General features: G+C 39.0%; 1 protein-coding gene across 1 annotated transcript in view; it reads right to left on the bottom strand.

The window, feature by feature from the left end:
• C17H18orf63 (chromosome 17 C18orf63 homolog) overlaps positions 1-20,711 on the bottom strand; it is a 42,887-nt gene extending 22,176 nt beyond the window's left edge. The window contains exons 1-7 of the mRNA XM_003827296.5: positions 20,602-20,711; positions 18,712-18,877; positions 16,118-16,196; positions 13,954-14,010; positions 8,652-8,763; positions 7,675-7,716; positions 5,779-5,855 (exon numbers count right to left, since the gene is read on the bottom strand). Of these exons, the coding sequence (XP_003827344.3) occupies positions 5,779-5,855; positions 7,675-7,716; positions 8,652-8,763; positions 13,954-14,010; positions 16,118-16,196; positions 18,712-18,845 (501 nt within the window). The 5' untranslated portion in view covers positions 18,846-18,877; positions 20,602-20,711. The remainder of the gene's footprint in view (positions 1-5,778; positions 5,856-7,674; positions 7,717-8,651; positions 8,764-13,953; positions 14,011-16,117; positions 16,197-18,711; positions 18,878-20,601) is intronic.
• Between the last annotated feature and the right edge of the window lie 4,709 nt (positions 20,712-25,420).

Here is a 25,420-nt window from a genome sequence, read left to right as displayed (position 1 = left end):
TTGGGTCTGACTGCCATTAGTACATTCATTTGAAAGTATCCAAGAGATGACAGAAAAATTACAACTATACAAGAATATTTGGGAGGTACTGGTGTATAGGCTGAAGCCACTGAAATGGGTAAGCCTGCTAAGGAAAAGAGGGCTGAAAATGGAACCCTAAAAAACAGCAACATTTAAAATCATAAATGAATGAAGATAAATGAATTCCTGGAGATTCTAGAAAAATCAGTTTCAGATAAATCAAGAGAGGAGATTATTTCAAGAAGAAAAGTGTGAAAAATATTATAAGTGTTTCAAAGATTTCACATATGATTCCCTCAGACATTTTCTTTTTCTCTTAATTCCTCAAGTAACATAGTTCCTATAACACAAATTTTGATACTCCATTACCAAACATTGTTTTTTAATATATTTTTATTTAACATATATTAGGCTTCTATTTCTGTAAGGCTCTATGGGACATACAAATTTGAACCAAAAAACCTAAGGCTAGGTGAAGGAAGCATGGTACAGCAGAAAGGACAGAGTTGAAGGACAAACTCAGATCCTGAATCTCTTACTACCTTTATGATCCAGAGCAACTTACTTAACTGCTTTGTGTCTTCATTTACTTATTTATAAAATAATAACAATAGCTATCATTTTTTAACCTCTACTGCCAGGTACTATGCTAGGCCCTTAATGTACTTTACACCATAACCTCCTTACAACCCTAGAAGGGATATCATTATCTCCAATTTATAAGAAAAATGGAGATTCTGCAAGATTTACTAACATGCCAAAGAGGCACTGCCAATAAGTGCAGATCTGAGAATTTTAATGTGATTCTAGGCCTACACTGAATTTTCTGGGTATGTGAATATTAACCAGTACTCGGTAAATGTTCCCTTCTTCTGGTAAGTTTTATGTGTGCATGCTCTTCTTTCTTCTGACCTAGATAAAACATTCTGGGAGGAAAAGGTGTTTTCCTTCAGCACTTGGCATATATACATAGTAGTACCCAGTAAATATCCATCTATGAAATAAATAGAAATTTGTTTCGAGGCACTCATTTCCCAAATTTTCCATATAATTAAATTTCAAGGCAAACAGTTTAATATTACATAATGCTTTTCTGAAATATATCCCTCATGTAACTGTGGATTCAATTATAATCTCAATGCACCAAACAGTAAAATGGCAACTTGTGCATATAAATTCCTTTAGAAACATTTAATTACTTCCAGGAAAGCATTATTTTAAAGTTTAGCACAGTCCAAAATTTGAGAAATGAGTAAATTACTGTTTCAATTACCTCTTAAATTTTTTTATCTCTATTTAAATTGTAAAGATAAGGGCTGAAATCCCATTTTTCATAATGAATTATAATAAACTGCTTCAAAATTTGTCTAAATAGGGTCAAAGGTCAGGATTTAGAAAACTACTCCAATCTCTAGCCCAGAGGAATTAAAAAAGAATTTAGAAACAAAAGTCACCTAGTTCAAAAAATGAATTAGTCTTTCACTCCAGTCAATGCTCCATTCATTCCATAAATCTTTACTAAAGTGAGTGACAGGCACTAGAGTAGGCTCCTATGATAGAAAGATTAATAAGACACAGACCCTTCCCTCTAGGACTTCTCAGTTGAATGAGACATTTGCATAGATAATATGTGATAAACAAGGCAGAGAGCACCAAGAGAGATGAGACTTAGGAGCTGGGAAATTCTTCAAAGGGGTGATGTCTGAGATAAGCCTTGAAAGATGAGCAGAAGAAAGGGAATTACAGATTTAGACAACTGTGAGATCAAAGACATGGAAGGATGAAAGACCATACTATCTTTGAGAAACAATTCATAGTCTGGCTACTTGGAGAGCAGTAACGGGAGATGAGGCTATAAGTAAGGTTGGTTTGGATCAGTTTGCTGAAGACCTTGTATATCATAGTAAACAGCTGAGATTTCATCTTATAGTCAATGGGGGCCATGGTAGATTTTTGAAAGGGGGAATGAAAGCAAACAAAATAAACTGGAGGGAAGAGAAACCAGAAACATCCTCCTTCTCACCTCTTCATCCTTATTTCTCCCCTCCCCACAACCTGACCTAATAACTATGAAAGAAAAAAACCAGAATCTCAGAACCCCAAACTCACTATGCCAAAGGGAACATTAAGCTTGGTAACTGAATCACACAAAAACAAAAAACAAACAAAAAACCCCTGCCTTCCTTTCATTCCCAGACAGCTTAGTTTCAGATTATTGCTGTAAATGTAGATTTACTGAGTGAGAGAAATGCATAATTGACTTTTCTGCTACCCCTTTTCATGTGTATAATGTAGATTCACTCAGCTGTAATCAAAGCCTCACGAGAATGTAACCATTTGCCTCATTGCCTACCCTCCTCCTCTTTTCTCCCCTTCCTCTTTCCCCTTCTGCTTGTTCTTTCCCCTTTAAATACTGAAGTCCTCAAAACCCTGTTTGGAAAAAGCATGGGGCAAAGATCCTATTGTAACTTGTATTTCTTTTCCCTGGGCATGTCATCAACCTTGGCAAAATAAACCTGAGTCAGCTGAGATCTGCCTCAGTCACTTTTTGGTTAACATAACCAATGCCAGATTTTAATAAAAGGAAAATTAAATGCAATTATCTTTTAGGCTCCATGGGGAATAAAAATGAATAACACAGGACCTAGAATCTCAAAAATATTACAATTTAGTGGGAGCATAGGTATATATGAAACTAATTTTTGTAGCAGTCAGAATGTGTAAGACACCATATCAAAAACATAAGTAAAAGTGAGATTCAGAGAAGCTGATGAACAATCATAATTTAGAGAATCGATTTAATTTAACAAGTACATGTTGAGTGTATAATGTTGAATAGAGGAAAGGAATGTTATTGCCCCATTTTTGGTGTTTCCTTCCATGCCCAGAAAGCTCTACTAACACATATTCCTGGAATCATTCTGCTCTGTCATTCATTCCTCCCTAGGGCATATGGATGGTGATATGGTTTGGCTGCACTGCCACCCAAATCTCATCTTGAACTGTAGTTTCCATAATCCCCACATGTTGTGGGAGGGACCCAGTGGGAGGTAATTTACTCATGGGGGCAGTTACCCTCATGCAGTTCTTGTGATAGTGGGTTCTCAAGAGATCTGATGGTTTTATAAAGGGCCTTTCCCCCTTTGCTCTGCACTTTTTTCTCCTGCCACCTTGTGAAGAAGGACATGCTTGCTTCCCCTTCCACCATGACTGTAAGTTTCCTAAGGCCTTCCCAGTCATGAGGAACTGTGAGTCAATTAAACCTCTTTCCTTTATAAATTATCTAGTCTTAGGTATTTCTTCAGAGCAGCATGAGAATGGACTAATACAGACGGTAAAATTGGGATGAATAACCAGGCATGCTGGCTCACCTCCTCCCCTTCCTCTTGGGAGTTGGCCTGCTGGCAGAGAGTGGTGTTCTGCATTCTCTTTGTCATATCAGAACGAGTGCCTGGTCTCCCAAGGGAGGCCTAAGGTTTTTCCACTACTGCAATAAGTGAGTGGGTAAGTCTGCCTAATTCTAAGGTTCAGATAAACCATGTCCTCCAAGAGCTGTTTTTCCTTTCCAGCAATGAACAGCATGACTATATATCCCAGTTCGTGCATGTTGGGCCAGTATCTCCTCAGGTTAGTGCCACTTTCACTCTCAGAAGCATCCTATTTTGAGGATAAATTATAATCTCACCCAAGTAATACAGGTGACATTCTGATCTCTATTTATGTCTTACTCCTCTGTCAATCTCTAAATTGGTTCAAACTGAGGTGTAGAATACAGAAGTATCATCTGTAGAAAATTCAAAGTTGAATAAGCCACAATATTAGTCTTCATGATGCTTCTTATAAGAAAATCAGAGGTATAAAAATAGAAATAAGCATGTGAGTATAAACTACAATTTGACTATCTGTCCCCTCCAAAACTCATTTTGGAATTTAATCCCCAACGTGGCAGTATTGAGAGATGGAGCCTTTTTTTTTTTTTTTCCCCCTCTAAGATGGAGTCTTGCTCTTCTGTAGCCCAGACTGGAGTGCAGTGGCATGATCTTGGCTCACTGCTACCTCTGCCTCCTGGGTCCCAGTTCCAACAACTCTCCTGCCCCAGCCTCCCGAGTAGCTGGGATTACAGGAATGCACCACCATGCCCAGCTAATTTTTGTATTTTTAGTAGAGACAGGGTTACACCATTTTGGCCAGCTGGTCTTATACTCCTAACCTCGTGATCCACCCACTTCGGCCTCCCAAAGTGCTGGGATTACAGGTGTGAGCCACCGTGCTGAGCCAATGTGGAGCCTTTAACAGGTGATTGAGTGATGAGGGCTTTGCCCTCATGAATGGATTAATCCATTCATGGATTAGTGGATTAGAAGGTTAATGAATTAATGGTTTATCATGGGAGTAGGACTCATGGCTTTATAAAAGGAAGAGAGACCTCAGCTTCCACACCCTGCCCTCTTGCTATGTGATGCCTTGTGCCACCTCAGGACTCAGCAGAGAGACCCCGAAAGCAAGAAGGTCCTCACCGGACATGGCCTCTATAACTTTAATAAATAAATTCATTTTCTTTACAAATTACCCAATTTCAGGTATTCTAAGTGACAGAAAACAAAGACAGTTTGGTACAGGAGAGTATGAGGGTTTAAATGAGGGTGGGAGATCACACAGGGTTTGGAACCTTGGGAAGGTTCCTCATCAGTCCAAGATATACATGTCATGTTACCCATTCCAGTTATTTATATGCAGGTCATCTTCCCTACTGGCTTAAGTGATTCTCCAGGGCAGAAAAGTAGATCCTATTCATCTTGGACTTATCCATTGTCCTTTGTTACTTATCCACATAAGAGGTAATCAAAGAATTAAATGGAAATAAATGAATAGAGGAGTAGCATTTGAGTTGGCCCTTAAATGATGAGCAGGTCACATATAGCCAATCAGAGGGGCATTCTAAGCAAAGGAAGCATCATTTGTCCTATGCCTGGGGTTTCTCAACCTCCACACTATTGACACTTTGGGCTGGATAATTCTGTGGGTGGGGATAAGATGACTGTCCTGTGCAGGGGAAGATATTCATTAGCATCCCTTCTCTGGCCTCTACCCACTAGATGTCAGTAGCAACACCATCCTTCCTCCACTGTGATAACCAAAATTGTCTCTAGACATTGCCAAATTTCTCATAAGGAGCCAATCATTCATTTCCCTGCCCTCAACCACTTCCATTGAGAACTACTGGCCTAGAGGAAAGACAATAACATTGAGTGACACTAGTGTGTAAGGTTCTATGCTAGGTGCTATGGGAATCCACAAAATAAAAGACATATCCTTCTACTAAGAAGACAGAAAGTGTTATGTGTAAAAAATAGATGCAAAAAAATGCTACCAGAATATCAATGGCAGGGGAATTAATATTAAATTTAGTAAGAGCTGAAATCATGCTTTTTATATTTGGAGGTGAAAGAAGAGGCAAGAAGTGGGTGCTAAGACAGGATAGGTTGTGGAGAGTCTTGGATACAATCTTAACAAAGTTTTTGAACAAAGGAATAATGTGAAGACCTGTGTTAAATGGACAGAACAATATTTTCTTTGGGGAAGCAGATTTAGAATGATATAAATACATCAAGCATTTAATAATACAGATTTTGATAATAAAAACCTTTCTAGCACGCTTCATGTTAAAAATTAAAACCTAATCACGTTAGTAACAATAATAAATATAAAAAGTATATAGTAAATATAATAAAGTATAGAAATCACAATATGTGGTACCTCAGGTGCTGGCAGTCTGATTGTGCAAGCTTCTATACTTAGACAAACTTGAGTTTCTGTTACATTGATGTTTAATACTGAAAATAAAATATTTAACTGTGAACTATCTGGAATTATTACTCTACTATTAAATTAAGTATTTTAGTAACAAAGGAAATGAACTTATTCAAGTCAAAAACAAGAACAGATTTTTTTCCGCACATGGTAAAATTCAAATAATAACCACTTAATATTTGACAGTTTACAGATGAGACATCTAAAAGAGGACAAAGGTATGAAACAGCATGAATATGTGTGGGGGGTGCAGGTCATAGGCAAGGTTACAATAAAAAAAATGAGACACCCCACAGTTAAGAGAAAAATCCAACAAATACCTTACACAAATCTGACATATATTATATATATAAATATGGAGATTGTCCTCTTCTGTAATCTAAAGAGGTATCACACCATGTTTCTGACTTGAGTAGTCTTTTACTAACAAATATCCTCAAATATACTGGCAGATATATTCCAAATCTCCTAGAGCCTTAAAGTCTTTACCTTTCTTTTTCATAAAGAAAACTACTTCTGAAATGTCAGGATAGTGGTGACTTTGGGAAGGGTTAGTACATGAAAAAAGCATGAGGGGGATTCTGGGGTGCTCTTAATGTTGTTTCTTGATCTGAGAAATGGTTACAAGAATGTTTAGTTTGTTAAAATTCAATGAGCTAGACACTTAAAATTTGTGTATTACATTTCAATAAAAGTAAACGAAAACAAATCCTAACACAGGAGTGAGGAATTTTCCTCTCCTAAACTGTTATTTTTAATCCCTACAGCTGTAGTCTCATGACAGTGTTTGGAGATGAAACTAGATGTAGGTAATGAACCCATTCACCCAGAGGCAGGGCACACTGACTGACACTACACAAATTAAACATACAACTAGTGCAAGGAGAGCAAACAGGCTTCAGCTGGAAAGTCAACCCAGATCTAATAGCTGTAGATTACAGGTCAGGATTTTAAGGCTATGCCCAAATGATGTGAAAAGCTACCATGATTGATTAATAATGTCTACGGTGGTGACTCAGGATTCTCATCTATCTGCTATCTCTGGACTACTGTTTAGGAAAGTGTCTATCTGAAACACAACTGTGCAAATCAATGAAAGAACTGGATTAGGCCATGTAGTAAACTGTATACTTTAGATCATCTGTGTCTCTTTTTCCAATTTTTTAAGGAGAAAATGAATCCTATTCTTATAAGAAATAAAGTTTTGACTTACATCAGTACTAAAGAATTTTTGATGATATGATTCTGGAAACTATACATTATAAATGCCTACAGAATTAAACTCCTTCACAGTCATGATTTTCTTTAAGTAGAGAGAATAAAAAGATAGCTTTTTCCAATTAAGATGAATTTTTCTCATACAGTCTGGAATGTATATTTTGAATAAGAAGTGATTTCCCAGGTGAAATTCTGATTACAATAATATCTGATTAAGGTCTTATACAACCTAATTAATCAATAATTATACAACCCAATGATCTATGTTACTGGTTTTTTTTTTTTTTGAAATAGGGTCTTGCTCTGTCACCCAGGCTGGAATGCAGTGGCACAATCATGGCTCACTGCAGCCTCAACCTCCTGTGCTCAACTGGCTCTCCACTTCAGCCTCCCAAGTAGATGGGGCTACAGGTGTGGTGCCTGGCTAATAATTTTGTAGAGATGGGGTCTTACCATGTTGCCCAGGCTGGTCTTGAACTTGTGGGCTCAAACAATCTACCTACCTTGGCCTCCCAAAGTGTTGGGATTACAGGCGTGAGCCACTGTGCCCAGCATATGATACTGTTTTCTTTAGCAACTATGAATTATATTGTTTTATCTATTGACTTATGCATTTTTACTTACCAACAGCACTTTGTTTTCCCATCTGAGAAAGAAAATCTCTTCCTTAAAAAATTCATAGAATATGCCATATTATTACAACTCATAAATAATCATGCTTGATATTTATAACTATGCTTGATGTGAGATTATCAAAGCTAAAGAAAATACTTAAAATGCAGTTGTTATATAAAGTAATACCTGATGACAGCTGAAAAAATATAATCATTCAAAAGGTATCTCTTCAATTAAAAGGATGGAAATACCCAATTCTTCCCCCAAATGTCTATTTCCTGCTATAAAACATTTAGAAAACAGTCAGACTTCAAGAAAAATTCAGGATAGCTTCTCAGTTTTAACAGTATTGTGCTCATTTTATCATACTGCTTTGTAACTTACATTTATTCCTAAGTATCAAGTATTACATACTGATTTTTTTAAAGAAACATCAGGCCTCTGTATATAATCCCAAAGTAAAGAAATGATATTTATGTTGTTGTGGGCTTGCTTGAGATTGCTTAGTTGGGTCAGTTTTAAGAATTATTTTCTAAAAATTGCATATCTTAAAATTAAGAACAGATGCACATTGATATGGTTTGGCTGTGTCCCCATCTGAATCTTGAATTGTAGCTCCCATAATTCCCACATGTTGTGGGAAGGACCCGGTGGAAGATGATTGAATCATGGGGGTGGGGCTTCCATGTGCTGTTTTCATGATGGTGAATAAGTCTCATGAGATCTAATGGTTTTATAAAGGGGAGTTCCCATGAGCACGCTCTCTTGCCTGCTGCCAAGTAAGATGTCCCTTTGCTTTTCCTTCATCTTCCGCCATGATTGTGAGGCCTCTCCAGCCATGTGGAACTGTGAATCCACTAAACCTTTCCTTTATAAATTATCCAGTCTCCAGTATGTCTTTATTAGCAGCATGAGAATAGACTAATACACACATAACAGACGTAATCTAGTTCAGAAAGCCCCAGTGACTAAAAAGATAAAGTTACCTTGTATGAAGAGATGACCAGTTCTATTCCAGGCTGGAGCAAGTCTAGCCATGAATGAATATGACAGGCAGTTCTGAAGGATTACAGGAATTACTCTTTGTGGAGCCTCCATCTAAAAATATTAAATGGCAAAATATGGGCCAATTTAGAACAATTGCTGTGTATGTATATACTAATAGGAAATGACTGCCCATTTAGATCACCACCCAACAAACTCGGGTGTTCTAGGTAAAACTTATAGCCATTGCTAGAGCTAATCCCATCTGGTTCTAAAGTTAAAGAAGTGTTAAAATATATTCACTTCAAAACCACTACTATTGTCATGCTATCATGGCCAAATACTACCTGCTTACCCTGGCCAGTAAGTCTAAATCTTGGGAGTTCTGTGCTAAAACCCTTGATCTTCACTTTGTATTCTGCTCCACAAAGAGAAATCCAAACAAGGACAAACTTGTAATAGTTCTCATTATTGTTCACTCTGTTCCTGGACCAAACTGAATGTTGGGCTGCTATTTCTTGCGGCCCAATAACGAGATGCAAATGAACTGGGAAGGAAGAGAGTTTTTATTTTCTGCAACTGGTTACAAGGAGAAGGCCTGGAAATTATTGCCAGACCAACTCAAAATTACAAAGTTTTCCAGAGCTTATACACCTTCTAAGCTATATGTCTATGTGTAAGTGTGCATTTATCTAAAGACATAAGTGATTAACTTCTTTTAATCTATAACTAAGGTCTGAGTCCTGAAGACCTTCTTTTGGAGCCTCATTAAGTTTACTTAATCTAAATGGGTCTAGGTGCTGAGGTGACTACCCTTATCTTGTCTCCTGCTAAATCATAAAGGTTTGGGGAGTTCCTTTAGACCCCAATAAACTTGTTTGTGGAGGCCTGGGAAGTTTCTTCAGACTCACAATAAAACTTGTTTAATCCTAAAAGGGTCCGGTTAAGAATTCCTTCATTATCTTGTCATGCTTCAAGGCCCAGGAAAAGCCTAGGCAAAACTCTTGGTGGGCTCTTTGTTACATTCCAGCCTTTGTATAAGGGCATGGGCTCAATTAGCTTTTAATGTTTAACCTTGCTACTCAGTCAGTGCTGGGACAGTTGTAATGGAGGCCTGAGTTAGTGAGACCTTGCCTGCCACAACTGTAGAAAACAATACATACTTACATGGGCACACGCAACCAAGAGAATATCTCTATTTGTACAATACAAAATTAATTTTAAAAATTGAGATTTTCACTTACAACTAAGACCAATAAGCAATAGGAACCAGATTTATCCTCCCACTTGAAATGCCTAAAACACCAGGCAAGTTATACAAAATAACAGTTCACAACATATTGGACATCACGCAACAAAGAAAAGTGATCCCCAAAAGATGGGAAATGAACAAGATAAGTCCTAGGATTTCCCCAGCTTCTTGATGACAGAGGGTTTCTAGGCTGCGGTACAGAGCAGGGGAACCTAGGAACAGGCCAGTAGTCTCCCTGAATTGAGGAGACAGAGCTGAGAGTCTAGGAAGATAGAGTTTTCAGTGCAAAGTATGGGAGCTGCACAGAAAGCAAACTCTGGAGGTCAACAGAGAGTCTCTTTTGAGTAATCAGCTGAGTATGGATTAGCATAGACATGTGAGGAAGCTACCCAAGGCTGGAGAAAGAGCCAAGGCTGTTTGGTATATAAACATCCTTGAAAATACAGTCCAGAAAAAATTGCTGGCTTTGCCTCTGTGAAAAAGGACATGCAGAAGCATGAGAAAGCCGAGGAAAATTGTCTCCCAATATTATCCATCTCTAATTTTTGTACCATTTTGACTTCTGGTGAATGTTTCCAGGACATAACTGAATAATCTATTGGCAGAGGATGGAACCAAATTTCTTCAGTTTGTCTCAAACAGAATTTAATTAAGGACTATCATTAGGACTCCATAATGCTGATCTCAAACATGGCCCCAGGGGCCCAGACCCAGACAGCTGAACAAATCCCATAAACCACCAGGGTCTTCCTCAGAGGGCCAGGTGGATTTCTCTCTTAATTTCTGTATTGACTTTCTCTATGGCCCAAGGAATTAATCCAGATACAGCAAAATCTATCAGCACAGACTCAGCCTTGGCATGCAAAGAGGAAGTATGGGGCAATTCTGTCATTCATAACCATCCTGCTTGGTGACCTGGATGCCTTGCAGTGCAAAGATGGTGTGAGTTATCACTTCAGCTAAAGTCAAGGACAAATTCTCTACCACCTTTTCTATGTGAGTGACTCCCATTGCAGGGAAAACTGCTTTCAGGATGGGCATGAACAATGGATTGTTATCTCTCTAAGAAGCTCCTCCAAAATAACCAAGGGCAGCCTCATTTTGGAAAGTTTGCAGCAATTGTCTAAGGGCTATGAACAGAACTTCAAGGAGAAACAGAGAAATTCATAATTACAGGTAAAGACTTCAATACTGCTCTCTTAATAACTGATACAAGTGAACAGAACATAAGTGAGAATATAGCAGACTTAAAAACACTATCAACCAATGTGACCCAATAAACATTTACAGAATACTTGATGACACATTCATAGAATACTCATTCTTCTCAAATGGACAAGGAACATTTACTAAGATAGACTATATTCTGGAGCATAAAATAATCTCAATTAATTTAAAAAGATTCAAGTTATAAAGAACGTATTCTCTAACAACAATTACATTGGAAATCAACAGCAAAAAGATCCCTGGAAAATCCTCAAATATTTGGAAACTATGTAACACACTTCAAAATAACCCATAGATCAAAAAAGAAATCAAACAGGAATTAGAACGTGTTTTTTAACTGAAGAAAATCAAAACAAAACGTGATTAGGAAGAAATGTATAGCACGAACGTGTTTAGGAAGAAATGTCTCTATATTACAAAACAAAGAAATTCTCAAATCAATGACCTCAGCTTCCACAATAAGAAACTAGAAAAATAAGACCTATAAGATTACCAAGGGCAGAGACTTTATCTGGTTCACAGCTTTATCCCCAGAATCAAGTAGAGTGCCTGACATATTACAGATGTTCAATAAATATCTGCTGATTATGATTATGTGAAAAGTATTCATATAAAGAAAAACTGAGCATAACCATAAAGGCTCAATGAGGGTAGAAAAACAAGTGATACTGGAAGAAAGCTTGTGAATAATAAAGAATTCAGGGTTGGAAAGTCTAGTGAAGGTAACAAAAATTTAGTTTATAGGAATAGAAACTGAGATACATGGAAAAAGGATAAGAGTGTAAACAGAAAAATCTTAAACATTTTGGAAATATGACACCTTGTACTGATGAAGTCACAGGTGTGAATTAACAAGGTGGAAGAAAAATATAGGACAAAGCATTTTTATTATTGTATAAGGACTATGGGTGATATTTTCTTAATTTTTCATTTTTTCTTGTAAAGTACACAAAAATGATGATGCTTAGTATAAATGTTGCTTTATTAAATCAATACAGTAAGTCCTCATTTAATGTCATTGATAAGTTCTTACAAACCATGACTTTAAGCAAAACGACATATAACAAAACCAATTTTGTTATATTGGTTTTAGCTATTGCTAAAACTATACGCTGATATAAATAAAAGTTCCTATGGCATAGTTCTGGTCACCAAAAATCACCAAGCTTTTAAATAAAGACCAAAAACACTTGTAATATTAACATTGAAATAAATGTAAGCTATACATACATTTAAGACAGATTAATAAAAACAAGTAAGAACTATTTACCCAATTTTTGGTGAATCAATGAATGACAGTGGTAGTAGTGGCAGTGGGTAAAATCAAGGAATAAATGTCTGCAAAGCGAAAATTGTAAGGAGCACCTCCTACTACCACACGGTTCAAAATAATCACAAATATGACAGGCTCCCTGAGTGCTTTTGTACCGCATCATTTACTGTAGCGCATCTGTATGATTATTGTATACTTTACAAACATTTATTTTATAATTTGTATTCATGCAGCAATTTATTCATTTATTTTCCAATTAGCTTGTTCTAGTTCAGGGTGGTGGGTGGCCAGAGCCTATCCTGGCAGCTCCAGGTGCAAGGTGGGCACCAGCCCTGGACAGGACTCCATTCCATTGCAGGGCAAACACACACATACCCACACTTACTCAGCCTGGGACACTTTATACATGCCAATTCACTTAATGTGTGCATATTTGGGATGTGGGAGGAACCTGGAGTATCAAAAGAAAACCCACCCAGACAAGGGGAGAAGGTGCAAACCACACAGACAGTGGCCTTGGCTGGGAACTGAATTATTTTCCTTTCTCATTAATGTTATATTGAAACAACGTTGAACAAAATTAATTTACTCAAGGATCTGCTATACTAAAACGTTACCTATTCTTAGGCCTTAATAAATAATAGAATATGGTAGAGATTGCTTAAAGACCCAAGTTCTAGTTCTAGGTGAATGATATACTATAAATCCGGTTCTCATAGCTAGCTTGTAAATGGCCTTTCAAGATAACCAGAATCCTTAGATGACCAAAGACTTGTCTCAGCAAAAAGATGTAAACATATTCTTTCCTCATTGCTCCTGAATAATACTGTTTTCCCACAGATTGTAACTGATGGCTGGAACCAGCTTTCAGGTCATTCAAAGATTTCTCAGGGAACTGGAAAGTGTTACTGACATTTTACTTCCCTAGGACCTAAAGGCAACATCTCATTTTAAAGATGACTAGAAACCTCATTATTCCAAACTCTACTAGACTTAGGAACAGAGGCCAGCAATAACAGCTGTTGCTTCTGGGATAACCAATGACACAGTGTCTCAGAGTTACATGCAGAGGCATGAAAGGAGCTCTAGTCAAGGCTTCATGACTTACTGAGACACAGAGAGGTCTCAGTAAATGAATACTAACCACTGTATTCATCTTTCTCTTTGTGAAGATCCAGAAGCTCATCACCATGTAGAATACAATCTATAATGTTTTATTTCTCTACATATTAGCTATATAATGTGGACAATAATCCCATCTCTGGGTTTATCTGTGAAAATGACGAGATTCACTTATCTGAAGATATATATGGCAAATAAGATTATGCCACATAAAATGCCTGAAATAAAGCATCCAACAAAAAAGCCTCTTCTCCTCTTTCTGCACTAATTGTGCACATAATAATTGTTAGAAAAAATGTGTTGGGTTCTTTCATATGCATAACAATGGTCTATGAGAAAGATACTCCAGTTTTTGTTTGTTGACAAAAGGAGTGGAACATATAATCACTATAAACAACATATGGTATTAATATCATTTTTTAACACTTACCTTAGCTCCATATTTTTCAACATAGGCATTAAGTTTTCTTGCTTTATAAAATGGTATCTGTAACAAAAATCCACATTTATAAAAAGGACTTAACATAAATATATAATTAAATAATGCAATAAAGAAAGATTTTAAGCATTATTCTACAGAGGGCAAAGAATCAGGCCATCATCCAATTAGGGTTTGTGCCTTGGAGAAGAAGTGATGATCATTCTCTCCCTGAATGGGAATCTGTGGGCACATTTTCAAAGTGAGGAAAGCCTTTCTAGGAGTGACATGACCCCAGTATCCATATAAAGGAAAATGTCAATAAATTTTGTATAATAAATATTTAACACCTTTCTTAATATAGAATTCTTAGGCATGAATAAGGAAAATGGACATAAATGGAAGATCATGTTCAAAGGCCTAAGTGCTCCAACTCATTAATAAAAGGAATACAAATTAAAGGAAAATATTATTTGTAACCTAACAGACTGACAACTATTTAAAGGCGTGAATATCTACAGTGTTCGTGAGGGTATGGAAAAACAGGTTTCCTCCCAGACTATTTGTTAACATGCAATCTGGCAAAAAGCTTTTCAGACAGCAATTTAGCAGTATCTATATTATAGTTTAAAGTGTATTACAAGCTACCTCTAAAAATGTAACCGACAAATTATCAGACAAATAAAAGTGATACAATTTCAATGATGCTTTCTGAAACACTGTAAGAGCACAGACTCAGATGTGCACTGGAAAGTATTAAGTAAATTACTATACATCCATACAATGAAATATTTCACAGCCTTAAAAGTGAGGAAGATATGTGTACTGACATGGAAAGATATCCAGGAAAGGTTGTTAAAGGGGAAATGAATGGCAAGTTTCAAAACAGTATGTATGTAATCCCATTTTCTACTTTTAAACATCAACTTTTTTTTTTACAGAATACCTTTGTAAGAAAGCAATACATTTTTTAAAAACAGATAGCTACTTTCCTCTTATCGCCCTTGCTTAAATTCACATTCTTGAATTTACTAGTACTCTAAAATAATGCCCTTGTTCCATAAAGATGTTTAGGTAGAAAAAGATACGAATAAGATATTAATTTACCTGTTCACCAACAGCTTGCCTTTTAAAAAAACTATAGTAAGAATAAGAAAATATGGCTGGGCACGGTGGCTCAAGCCTGTAATCTAGGCACTTGGAGAGGTCGAGGTGGGAGGATTGCTTGAGCTCAGGAGTTTGAGACCAGCCTGGGAAACACAGGAAAACCCTCTCTCTACACAAAATACAAAACATTAGCTGCGCATGTTGGCATGCACCTGTAGTCCTAGCTACTCGAGAGGCTGATGGAGGAGGACTGCTTGAGCCTGGGAGATGGAAGTAGCAGTGAGTCGAGATGGAGCCACTGCACTCCAGCCTGGTCAAGAGAGCCATACCCTGTCTCAAAAAAAGGAAGGAAGGGAGAGAGAGAGGGAAGGAGGGAGGGAAAATACGAGATGGACATATAACCAAGACCTAGGAGAAAAATAAAAGAACTAAACTTTTAGATGATTTATCAGCATTGTCAATAAATGCTGATTTCACTGGATTCTGGGAATTAAAATATCAGAAAAACAGAATTTCCAGGAAGATTTTTGATAAAAATCTCAGGATAATATGATTTTTAGAAAGATTTTTGGCACTTCGCTATAATTCAGGGTTACATACAGAATTGGGAAATATGTTTCTAATACTAATTTTAAAATTTTAAGTGTAAAAATAATTTTAAATAAAATGTTCCATTAGAAGAAATGTTGATCCAAGTTCTTTAAAAACAACTGGAGATTTGTTGAAATGAGAAAACTTTTTCCTTTTAGTCTAAAGAATAAAATATGATAAAATGTATCAAGCCCATGCTATCTTAAAAATTATACTGTAGCATGTTTTATTCATTAACAGTCTTTATCTTAGCATTTATAATGAGAAAAATAAATGTTAAATTAGAACCACAAAAATGGATTTTAAGCATCAGGCATTTCAATATTAGTTTGTTAATAATCCAATTAACCTGTAACACATTGTGATTAATCAATTAATCCTCATAAACATCTTAACTTTAGCTATAATACCTAAATTATTATTTATCAATATTGTTCTCAACTAGTAATAACATTTCACAAAATATTAAAATACTAACCGCCATCACCACCCAGATTTGGTTTAATATTCCAGACACAGGTGATGTAAGAATATCTTGATGCAAAAACAGCAATTGCCTGTGGAGATGAAATATATTACAAAGTGGACTGGTATGGTTTGGTTCTGTGTCCCCACCCAAATCTCATGTTGAATTATAATCCCCAGTGTTGGCAGAGGGACCTGGTGGGAAGTGATTGGCTCATGGGGGCGGATTTCCCCCCTGTTGCTCTAGTGATAGTGAGTTCCCATTAGATCTTGTTTAAAAGTGTGTAGCACTTCCTCCCCCCACCTCTCTCTCTTGCTGCCATTAGAAGAAGGTGCTTGCTTCTCCTTCACCCTTCTGACATGATTTTAAGTTTCCTGAGGCCTCCAATCATGCTTCCTGTTAAGCTTGTGGAACTGTGAGTCAATTAAACCTCTTTTCTTCATAAATTATCCAGTCTTAGGTAATTCTTTACAGCAGTGTGAAAACAGACTAATACACTCACTATCTGTTTTTACTCTATTGGAACATTTTAAACCTTTGCTTAGCTAAAACGTTAAGTTTCTCCTAGGAAACAATTGTGTTAGAGACTCTCTCCCCACACTTAGCATAGCACCTTGAACGGTGTAGGTGTAGGTACTCAGGCAATATTTGACTTAAGAGAATTAGGAAGTTTTAGATACTAATGCTAACTTGAGAACTTGTCCCCACATCTGAATTTCCCAACCTCTTTCATCTGTGAACCTAAATTCATCTTTTAGAACTCAATTTTTGTCCCATATACTTGAAGAAATCTACACACAGTGAAGAATCTGTCTCCTTTAACTCCTATTTCTTCCATTTTTCCTTTAAAATAAAAAAAAGGTGGTGGGCAGGGGGCACCAGAGGCAAGAGTCTAAGGATTCACCTATCAGTGAAGTTACCAACCACTTAAACATTTAGAACTACTGACTAAATCCTTTTCCTTCAGAAAGGAAATTCTTCCCAAGCCAGAAAGAACTGGGTAGTGGTTTCAACAGTCAAATGAACTTAAAACAAACATCATCAGAATCAAATTACCATTAATAATTTCATTTCAAGATTCAAGGGAAAGATAGGAAAAACACAAAAAGAATACAACTGGAAATCTGAAAACCTTCAATATTACTAATCATCAAAGAAACAAATTAAAATAACCATTAGGATGTGTATGGGGTTACCTTAAAAAGCAGCATGGGCCAATCTGTTTCTGGTGGCTTCATATTTGTTGGAACCAAGGTATATCAGGTACTTGCCTTGGCAAGGCCTGCCATTACCTGACACAGCCAAACGCTACTAGAGAGAGCCAAATGCTATTGAAGACTCTCTGTCAATTACCGGGAGGGTGAGTGAAGATAACCCCACTCTGTGGGCATGGCTGCCTTCAATTTGAGGACAAGCAGAAGAAAAACCTGACTTTAGGTTTTCTACCTATTTTAGTATTTCCAAAAGGAGTCACAGATTAAGTCCTTAACAGGTATGATATTATACTTTAGCAGGAAGGGTACAGGCTCCCTGATGCCCTTGGGTGGGAAAATATGCAATGGAGAGAAGAAAAACTTTGTAAATAAGACGAAAATGAAGGACACCCCAAAAGTGGCTTCCTTATTTCTTGCCTCTGGGTATCTTCTAGTTGTTTGTTCTTCTCTAAGCAATTCATTTAAATACGGAATCTTCTCATGTATTCTATGACTCTTCCTTTGAGTGCCTCAAACAATTTAAAGGAGGGTCCTCAGTAATCATGGAATTATACTTTAGGTTTCCTCTAAGCTGTTTTTCTTTCCTTTTTTTTTTTTTTTTTGAGACAGAGTCTCACTCTGTTGCCCAGGCTAGAGTGCAGTGGCACAGTCTTGGCTCACTGCAACCTCTACCTCCCGGGTTCAAACGATTCTCCTGTCTCAGCCTCCTGAGTAGCTGGGATTACAGGTGCCTGCCACCATGCCCAGCTAATTTGTTTTATTTTTAGTAGAGATGGGGTTTCACCATGTTGGCCAGGCTGGTGTCGAACTCCTGACCTCGTGATCCGCCCACCTTGGCCTCCCAAAGCGCTGGAATTACAGGCGTGAGCCACCACGCCCAGCCCTCTTAAGCTGTTTTTCAACGACTATGTGGGATCAGATATTTTGAGACAGATCCTAGAGAAATACTCCACAGTGTCTCATACTGACTTGAGAATTAAGAAACTATACTAATCTAAGATGTTTATAGGATCTCTAAGTGCCCCACCTACTGGAAATACCTACTGGAAAACAGTAGGTATTCCATAAATATTGATTAATTAGGACCTCTAAGTTTCTGGGAGCCTGAATTTAATTCACGAATGTCTGTGGAGATTTTAAACTTTTAAAAAGCACATAAGAGGTCACAGATATAAAAACTCAACAGTGAGATAATTCTATTGCAAGTATTTTAAATCCCTCCTTAAATATAATCCAATATACCTGGTCAAAACAAAATCTGACTTCCTTTATTTTAAAATTATAAACACAAGTTGAGTGAATGAGTATTTTGCTTTATAGAAAATTCCTCTAAAACAGCTTTTATAGGTCTCAAAGTTTTAAAAGTCTTAGTTATAAGATGTATTTTTTTACCTGCACATCTTCATTTGTATAGTCCTAATCTCAGTATCTGCCACCTTATTACTCAGTATTATTCTGACAGCACAGAGTTTGTTTAAATCTGGAAGTGTGATGAAGAACAGAGACGGCTGCCTAGAATCATTCATACTTTCCTGACTGAGTGTCTCAGCAATCAGGCCTTTAAAAATAAACAGCAAAAAAAGGTAGTAAATTATCTTACCAATAGAGTTCCAATACCAAGTCAGCACACAATATTTGATATTGTTTTAGAATGGGATGATACAAACAAGTTAGTTTGCAAACTTCAGCAGTTAAGTATCACTGCCATTTACCTTTAAGGTCTTCTAATGATTTTCTAGGATTTTTGGTACAAGTTTTACTAAGATATAGTTCACATAACATAAAATTCACCCATTTAATGTGTACAATTCACTGTTTTTTACTGTATTCAGAGTTGTGCAACCATCATTGCAATAATTTTTAGAATATTTTCATCACTCCTTTTTCTGTAACAATAACTATTTTTTAAAAGTCAAAATGTATAGCAAAGTCTTTTGTTGTTTCAGATTTTTCTGTAAAGCACTTCAAGGTTGAGGAATATATTATTTTTCATTGTACACGAAAGAAAATGTTTACTGGTCTCTAAATTGTTACCTAGTTTTTGTTTCCACTAAATTATCCAGCTTTCAAATTCTATTGGAGGCACAGTTTACAGTTGATAATTCATAAGGTATACCTTTGAAGTCTACATTACATTTTACTACAGTAACAAAAACTGGAATATAAAAGTAAAGCAACCCAGTGAAGCTTCAGTACACTAACATGCACAAATACATTAGGGAAAAGTAAGCTGGACTCTAGTACTTTCAACTTTTCAACATCAACATGTTTTTTCTTTTTAAGAAAGAATAACATACTGGCCCGGGAATGTGCAGTGTGACCAGCCTTCTGATCACAGTACTGAAATGAGTTTGTGGTGTCATCTGAGGAATGCTGGCAATGCCAGTAGGAATGTAATACAGTAGGAATGCAAATTCCAGGTCACCAAAAAATTCCTGGGTGCAAGTCCTCCCATTTTGCCAATCTTCAAATACTCACGGATTGCAACACTGTATGTAAACAAGAGTGATCTGTTCAGGGATAAGCATGAATTTATTAGAATTATTACTATTGTTTAATTTTGTGAGTTCCTAGTTGGCAAAACTTGCAGATTCAAAAAGAATGTTGTTTTCTTTGGCTAGGCTGTAGAACTATATTGTGAAGCTCAAAACGTGGGCCAAGCCTTACTATGATCTACGGATGCGCTATTAACATCCTGTCCAGGGAGTCGCTCCACTACGTTTCTGTCCCAGGATTTCATCTTTATTCCCAATCCCCAGCAGGGCAAGGAACAAGTGCTAGGAGCAGGCAACAGGCACCTACACAATTCTACACGTGAGAGAGGACTCAGAGAACCCCAAAGGACCAAAACTCTGGGAGCGCCCAGCTCCTGCAGTGCTGTGAGCTAAGCCTCGGGACCGCGGCTACGAGGGACCCTTCCTAAAAATCATCCTGGGGCGCGGGGTTCAGGGCGGCCCCAGACCCGGCTTCCCGCTGCCCCCAGGCGAGCGCCCACCCCTCTTCCGGCCTGGCTACTGTGAGAACAGTAATGGACGTGAGTGGAAACGAATCTAAGGTCTTTGTTCAGCTAAATCCATTTTAAAAGGTGATTCTATAAATTTCCAATATAATGAAATGCCCGAAAAATTGGGACTCATAGGTCTTTGCTGATGAATACATTTTTTTCCTGACCCAAACCAACGTCCTCAGGGTGCCGGCGCCGGCACCGGGATCCTGCCCTCATGGCGGCCCTGACCTGCTCCTCCGCAACCGTGGGGAAGAGAATCAGGAAAATGGTCTTACAAACTGGAAAAGCAACGCTTCTAACGCCCACGGCCTCCTGCACTGCAGATGCGTCAGGCTTCTCCTCAGGGGGAGGAAAGGGCGGGTGGGCGGCAGGGCCTCCAGCGGCCTCCCTCGCTTCCGCTCTGCCTCCTTCAAGCAGCTGCCCCCCAAGGCCAGGCCTCTTGGTCTCTGTGGGGCGTCGATTGAGAGCCCGCGCGCCTCAGCTCCCTCCTCGCTGCCCTCGGGAGACGCTCCCGGCTCGCCCCTCGTGCCCTGCCTTCCTCGGAGTGTCCCCTCGTGCCCTCCTCACGGCCCTCAGGAGCCAATCCCAGTATTTCCCGCGCTCTCCCAGCGTTCCCTGCGCTCTCCCAGCATGCCCTGCAAGCCTTGCGCTCCTGGCACGCAATGTAGGTCAACTTTTCCCGCCAAGGCAGGAACCGACCAAAGCTGGTCATGGATGACCCAGTGAATCCCTGTGAGATTCTCTCAGCCTGAGCTGGTGTGGGTGGGGCCGGGACACAAGGTTCTGGCCGCCCTCGGAGGCGGGAAAGCTGGATCAGCGCAACACGTCCAACGGGGAGCTCCAGCGCTGAAGCCCCGGCTAACTGCGTGCTGCACAGGGGCTACCCAGCCTCTTGCCTCGGCACGTTTCTCCTCAGATTCTCATGCCCGAATTTACAGCTTCTGCAGTTCCTTTAGTGGTGGGAATCTCCATGACTGGAACATCTTCATGCCTGGTGTGGAGGGGAAGCGTGGTGCACGCTCGTGGGAGTAAATCCACGAAGCGCCTACTGTGTGCAGATGCGTTTCTAGGGTCTGCTGCTAGAGCACTAAGCAAACAGCATTCCCGCTCCTTGTGGGACGCACATTTTACTTGGTAGTTGGGGGAAAACAAATAAGCAAGATTTGTGCAAAATCTTAGTGTGGCAGATGGTGATAGGTGCATTGGAGAAAAATTAAGTAGGGTAGGGAGGCGGGGAGTGCCGAGGAGAAGTCGTTAGGTTTAATAGCGTGGTCAGGAAGGCCTCGTGGAGAAGGGGACGTTTGAGAAAGACGTGAAGGCGATGAGAGTGGGCAGCCTCGTGCATGTCTCGGGGGAGAATGTTTGTTACGAGAGAGGGAATCCTACAAAAGGCCAGGACAGGAGGGACGCCAGCTGGCTGCAGTAGAGCAGGAAAGAAGTGGCTCCGTGAGGCAGGAGGAGTTACAGAGAGCCAGACAGGGTTAGGCCCGAGAAGCCATGAAAGTATTAAAGGTGCATCCAGCCTGCTGTGCTGGAATGGACTGAAGGGGACAGGGAAAGGAAGAAAAGCAGTTAGGAGGCAATGGCAATAAGGAGAGAGGTGGCTTGGATCAGAGCAGTGGCAGTGGAGGGAATGGGATGGGATGGGATTGGATTCTGGATATATTTTGAAATTAGATTTAATAGGATTTGGATATGGATTGATGTGGGATCTGAGAGAGAGGGAGAGGAATCAAGCATCACTCCAAGGTTTTTATACTAAGAATTCAGAAGGATTGGGTTGCCATTAATTACAAAGGGGAAGACTAAGAGGAACAAGTTTGGGGCTGAAGATCAGGAGGGTTCATGTCAGTTTTGGACTTGTTGACATTGAGAAATGAAGAGGAACAATAAGAGTTCTGGGGAAAGATCTGCATATAATAGATGCTATTTAAAACCTGAGGCCAGATTTTAAATCTGGAGGCATGTAGGAAGAAAAGGAACCCTCACACTGGATCCTGGGACACCCCAATATGAGGTCAGGGAGATGACAAGGAACTTCATGGGTGGAATGTCAGGAAATTTTCATTAAGTCAGAGATTTGCTACTTTTCAATCCTACATCTTCCCAGCTCCCAGAAGTGGTATTGTGAAAGAATGAGATTTTATATTGTGTTTAATGTCTAATCAGTTAAAGTCATTTACCTATTTTATTTGCAAAATAATTTTTGGCAAAGAGGAATGTTTTTACATATCTTCCTAGCAATAAGAATGTGTTCAATGTTTACAATTGTTTGGTTACTTATGACCCCAGATGTGAGATCATAGTGAGTGATTATCACAACGTTGTTGAGACAAATCAGCCTCCTAAGACAAATACACTTTACATTAATTGAACAAAACACAATCTTCTGAAATAGTCTAACAAATGTAATGTCTCAAATTTAACACCTGCAGTCTGAAGGTTTTATGTCACTGTCCTTGCAATTATTAAAACAAACCTTTCAATATTACAGAAAATCTCTTTGTCCTACTTGGTATATACACATGGGGAAAGAAACCCCTCTGTTTTATGAAGACAGGTAAAAAGTAAATATAGATTCAATTTAAATTTTGTGATAACTGTGGATATTCACTAGCCTTTCCTATCTATCTAAACAAAGGGAAGCCAAGTGTTCTTTATTCCAAAAAGCACATGTATCAACACTTTATGTTCTTAATATCTGTGCTATTGAACTTATGGCCTCTGGTTTCAACAATAATTTTAACCAAGGCAGAATTAAAGACATTTGAAGTTTGTTTGTTTGTTTGTTTGTTTGTTTGTTTTGAGATGGAGTCTCGCCCTGTCGCCCAGGCTGGAGTGCCGTGGCGCAATCTCGGCTCACTGCAACCTCCGCCTCACGGGTTCCCACATTTCTCCTGCCTCTGCCTCCTGAGTAGCTGGGACTACAGGCGCACGCCACCACGCCTGGCTAATTTTTATATTTTTTAGTAGAGACAGGGTTTCACCATATTGACCAGGCTGGTCTTGAACTCCTGACCTCATGATCCACCCGCCTCGGCCTTGCAAAGTGCTGGGATTACAGATGTGAGTCACAGTGCCTGGTCTGAAGTTTTAAATTATGTTCACATTACCAAATACCCAAATACCAAAAAGGCCATTTCTAATCATATAAAAGGTGCCTAACAAATATTTATTGAATGGATTCACAAGCAGATGTCTCCCAATCTTTTATATTATGCCTGTGAGAAACTGGTAAGATTTTATGTCATGAATTCTGAATCTTGCTACCATCTTTGATTTAGCCGATAAGCTCAAAACCAAATTTGAGATCCACTTGGAGCAATTGTGCAGGACTTGAGGAAATGCATCTTTATATATGCATGAGAGGAACTGTTGTTTAGTGCTAAAGAGCATGGTCTTTGGGGCCAGACTGCCTGAATTTGAATTCTGGTTCTGCCAGTTACTAGCTATGTAATGTTAAGGTAGGATACTTAACCTCTCTGTACTGCAGTTTCATTACCTTAAAAACAGGGATTATAATAGTACCTTTTAGGGTGATAATATACCCCTTAACATAATAAAGGAGTTAATGCACATTAAATACATAAAATACTTACATCAGTGCTTGATGTAAGGACAATTTAAGTGTCAGGTATAGTTAATATTAAAACCATGGGGAAGAAGTATAAAATGGGCTATGGAGGCTCTGGTATTAATACTAGTCACATTTACTATGTGTCCTTCGGCTTGATATTTTGCTTCTCTAAGATACTATTTGACCATATGACACATGGGAATGACAGTCACTAGCTCAGAGTCTTATTCTTAGGATTAAATGAGGTAATGTATATATGTATATAAAATGTTTGGAAATACTTCCACATGATAAACACTTACTGAATGTTAGTTCATCTTGTTACTAACTTTACTCTTGTTTTATCTTACTTTACCACCTTGGCCTTCCTTTGCTTTGGTTTTTATCTGCTATAGATTGAGTCATGTGTCTCCCCCAATTCATATGTTGAAGCTTAACCCCCTTACATGTGACTATATTTGGAGACAGGGCCTACAAGGAGGTAATTAAGATTAATGAGATCATAAGGGTGGGGCTGAGCGTATGTCAAGAGGACAAGCTAGAAGAGCTACCCACTCCAGGGCCTCCTCTCTGTGGAGAGCTGCAGAGACATCAGGAGGACCTGTCTACAGAGAGGAGCTACACACTCCAAGTCCTCCTCTGAGCTATTGTGTCGCTCAATAAACCTTCTCTTTGCCTTGCTCACCCTTGTTGTGTCCACATACCTCATTCTTCCTGGATGCAGGAGAAGAGCTCAGGACCTACTGAATGGCAGGGCTGAAAAAGCTGTAAGACAAACAGGGTTGAAACACACCCCTTGCTCGCCGTGTTGCAGGTGAAAAGGAAAGAACTGTGGCCCTTCAGGGACCCCAGACCTGGGAGCTCCCCAACCCTGGGTTGTGACTCCCTCTTTGGGGCCCTGCAGTTCCTGGAGTCTCCAAGCTTCTGGGCAACACCACATTCCCTGGTGGCAGCCGTGGAAGCTGCTTGCAGGGTGACTGGTCCAGCTGCAGCCTTGCAGAGAGTCGGTGCCTGTACCAGCACCTGCAGCTGCCCTGCCCTGCTGCAGCAGCCAGTGTGCCTGACTGTGTGCAGTGGCTGAACCCCATGCTTACTCACTCACACACCCCTTGTCCCTCCACACCTGGCTCACCCTTGGCAGGCATGGGATCCAGCCAGTAGTGTTAGCTGAGTGCTGCCTGCCAGGCCAAGTGGGTGGAATAAGCCCAGGGGGACTGCAGGCAAAGGTGCCACCAGCCACAGAGGTTTCCTGCCAGAAAAGTGACACCCCAAAGATCCTGTAACAGAATCATTGTACTTTATGCATAATTCCTTTTTTTGCTATCCTTTCATGAAGTTCATTTTAATATTCTAACAGTGCTATAAGAAAGCAAGGTAAAGGCTATGCATCCCCACTTGTGCCACAGTAATAAAAAGAGAAGAGTAGTGGTGGGTGGCAAGGAGTGATATTGGTAATCACTGAGGGAATTGAGGGAAAGAAGGATCCAATGGATGCAGTTGCATACTTGGACACTGAT

Source organism: Pan paniscus, chromosome 17 (genome assembly GCF_029289425.2).
Source record: "Pan paniscus chromosome 17, NHGRI_mPanPan1-v2.0_pri, whole genome shotgun sequence".
Lineage (NCBI taxonomy): Eukaryota > Metazoa > Chordata > Mammalia > Primates > Hominidae > Pan > Pan paniscus.
This window is presented reverse-complemented; position numbering and strand designations above follow the sequence as displayed.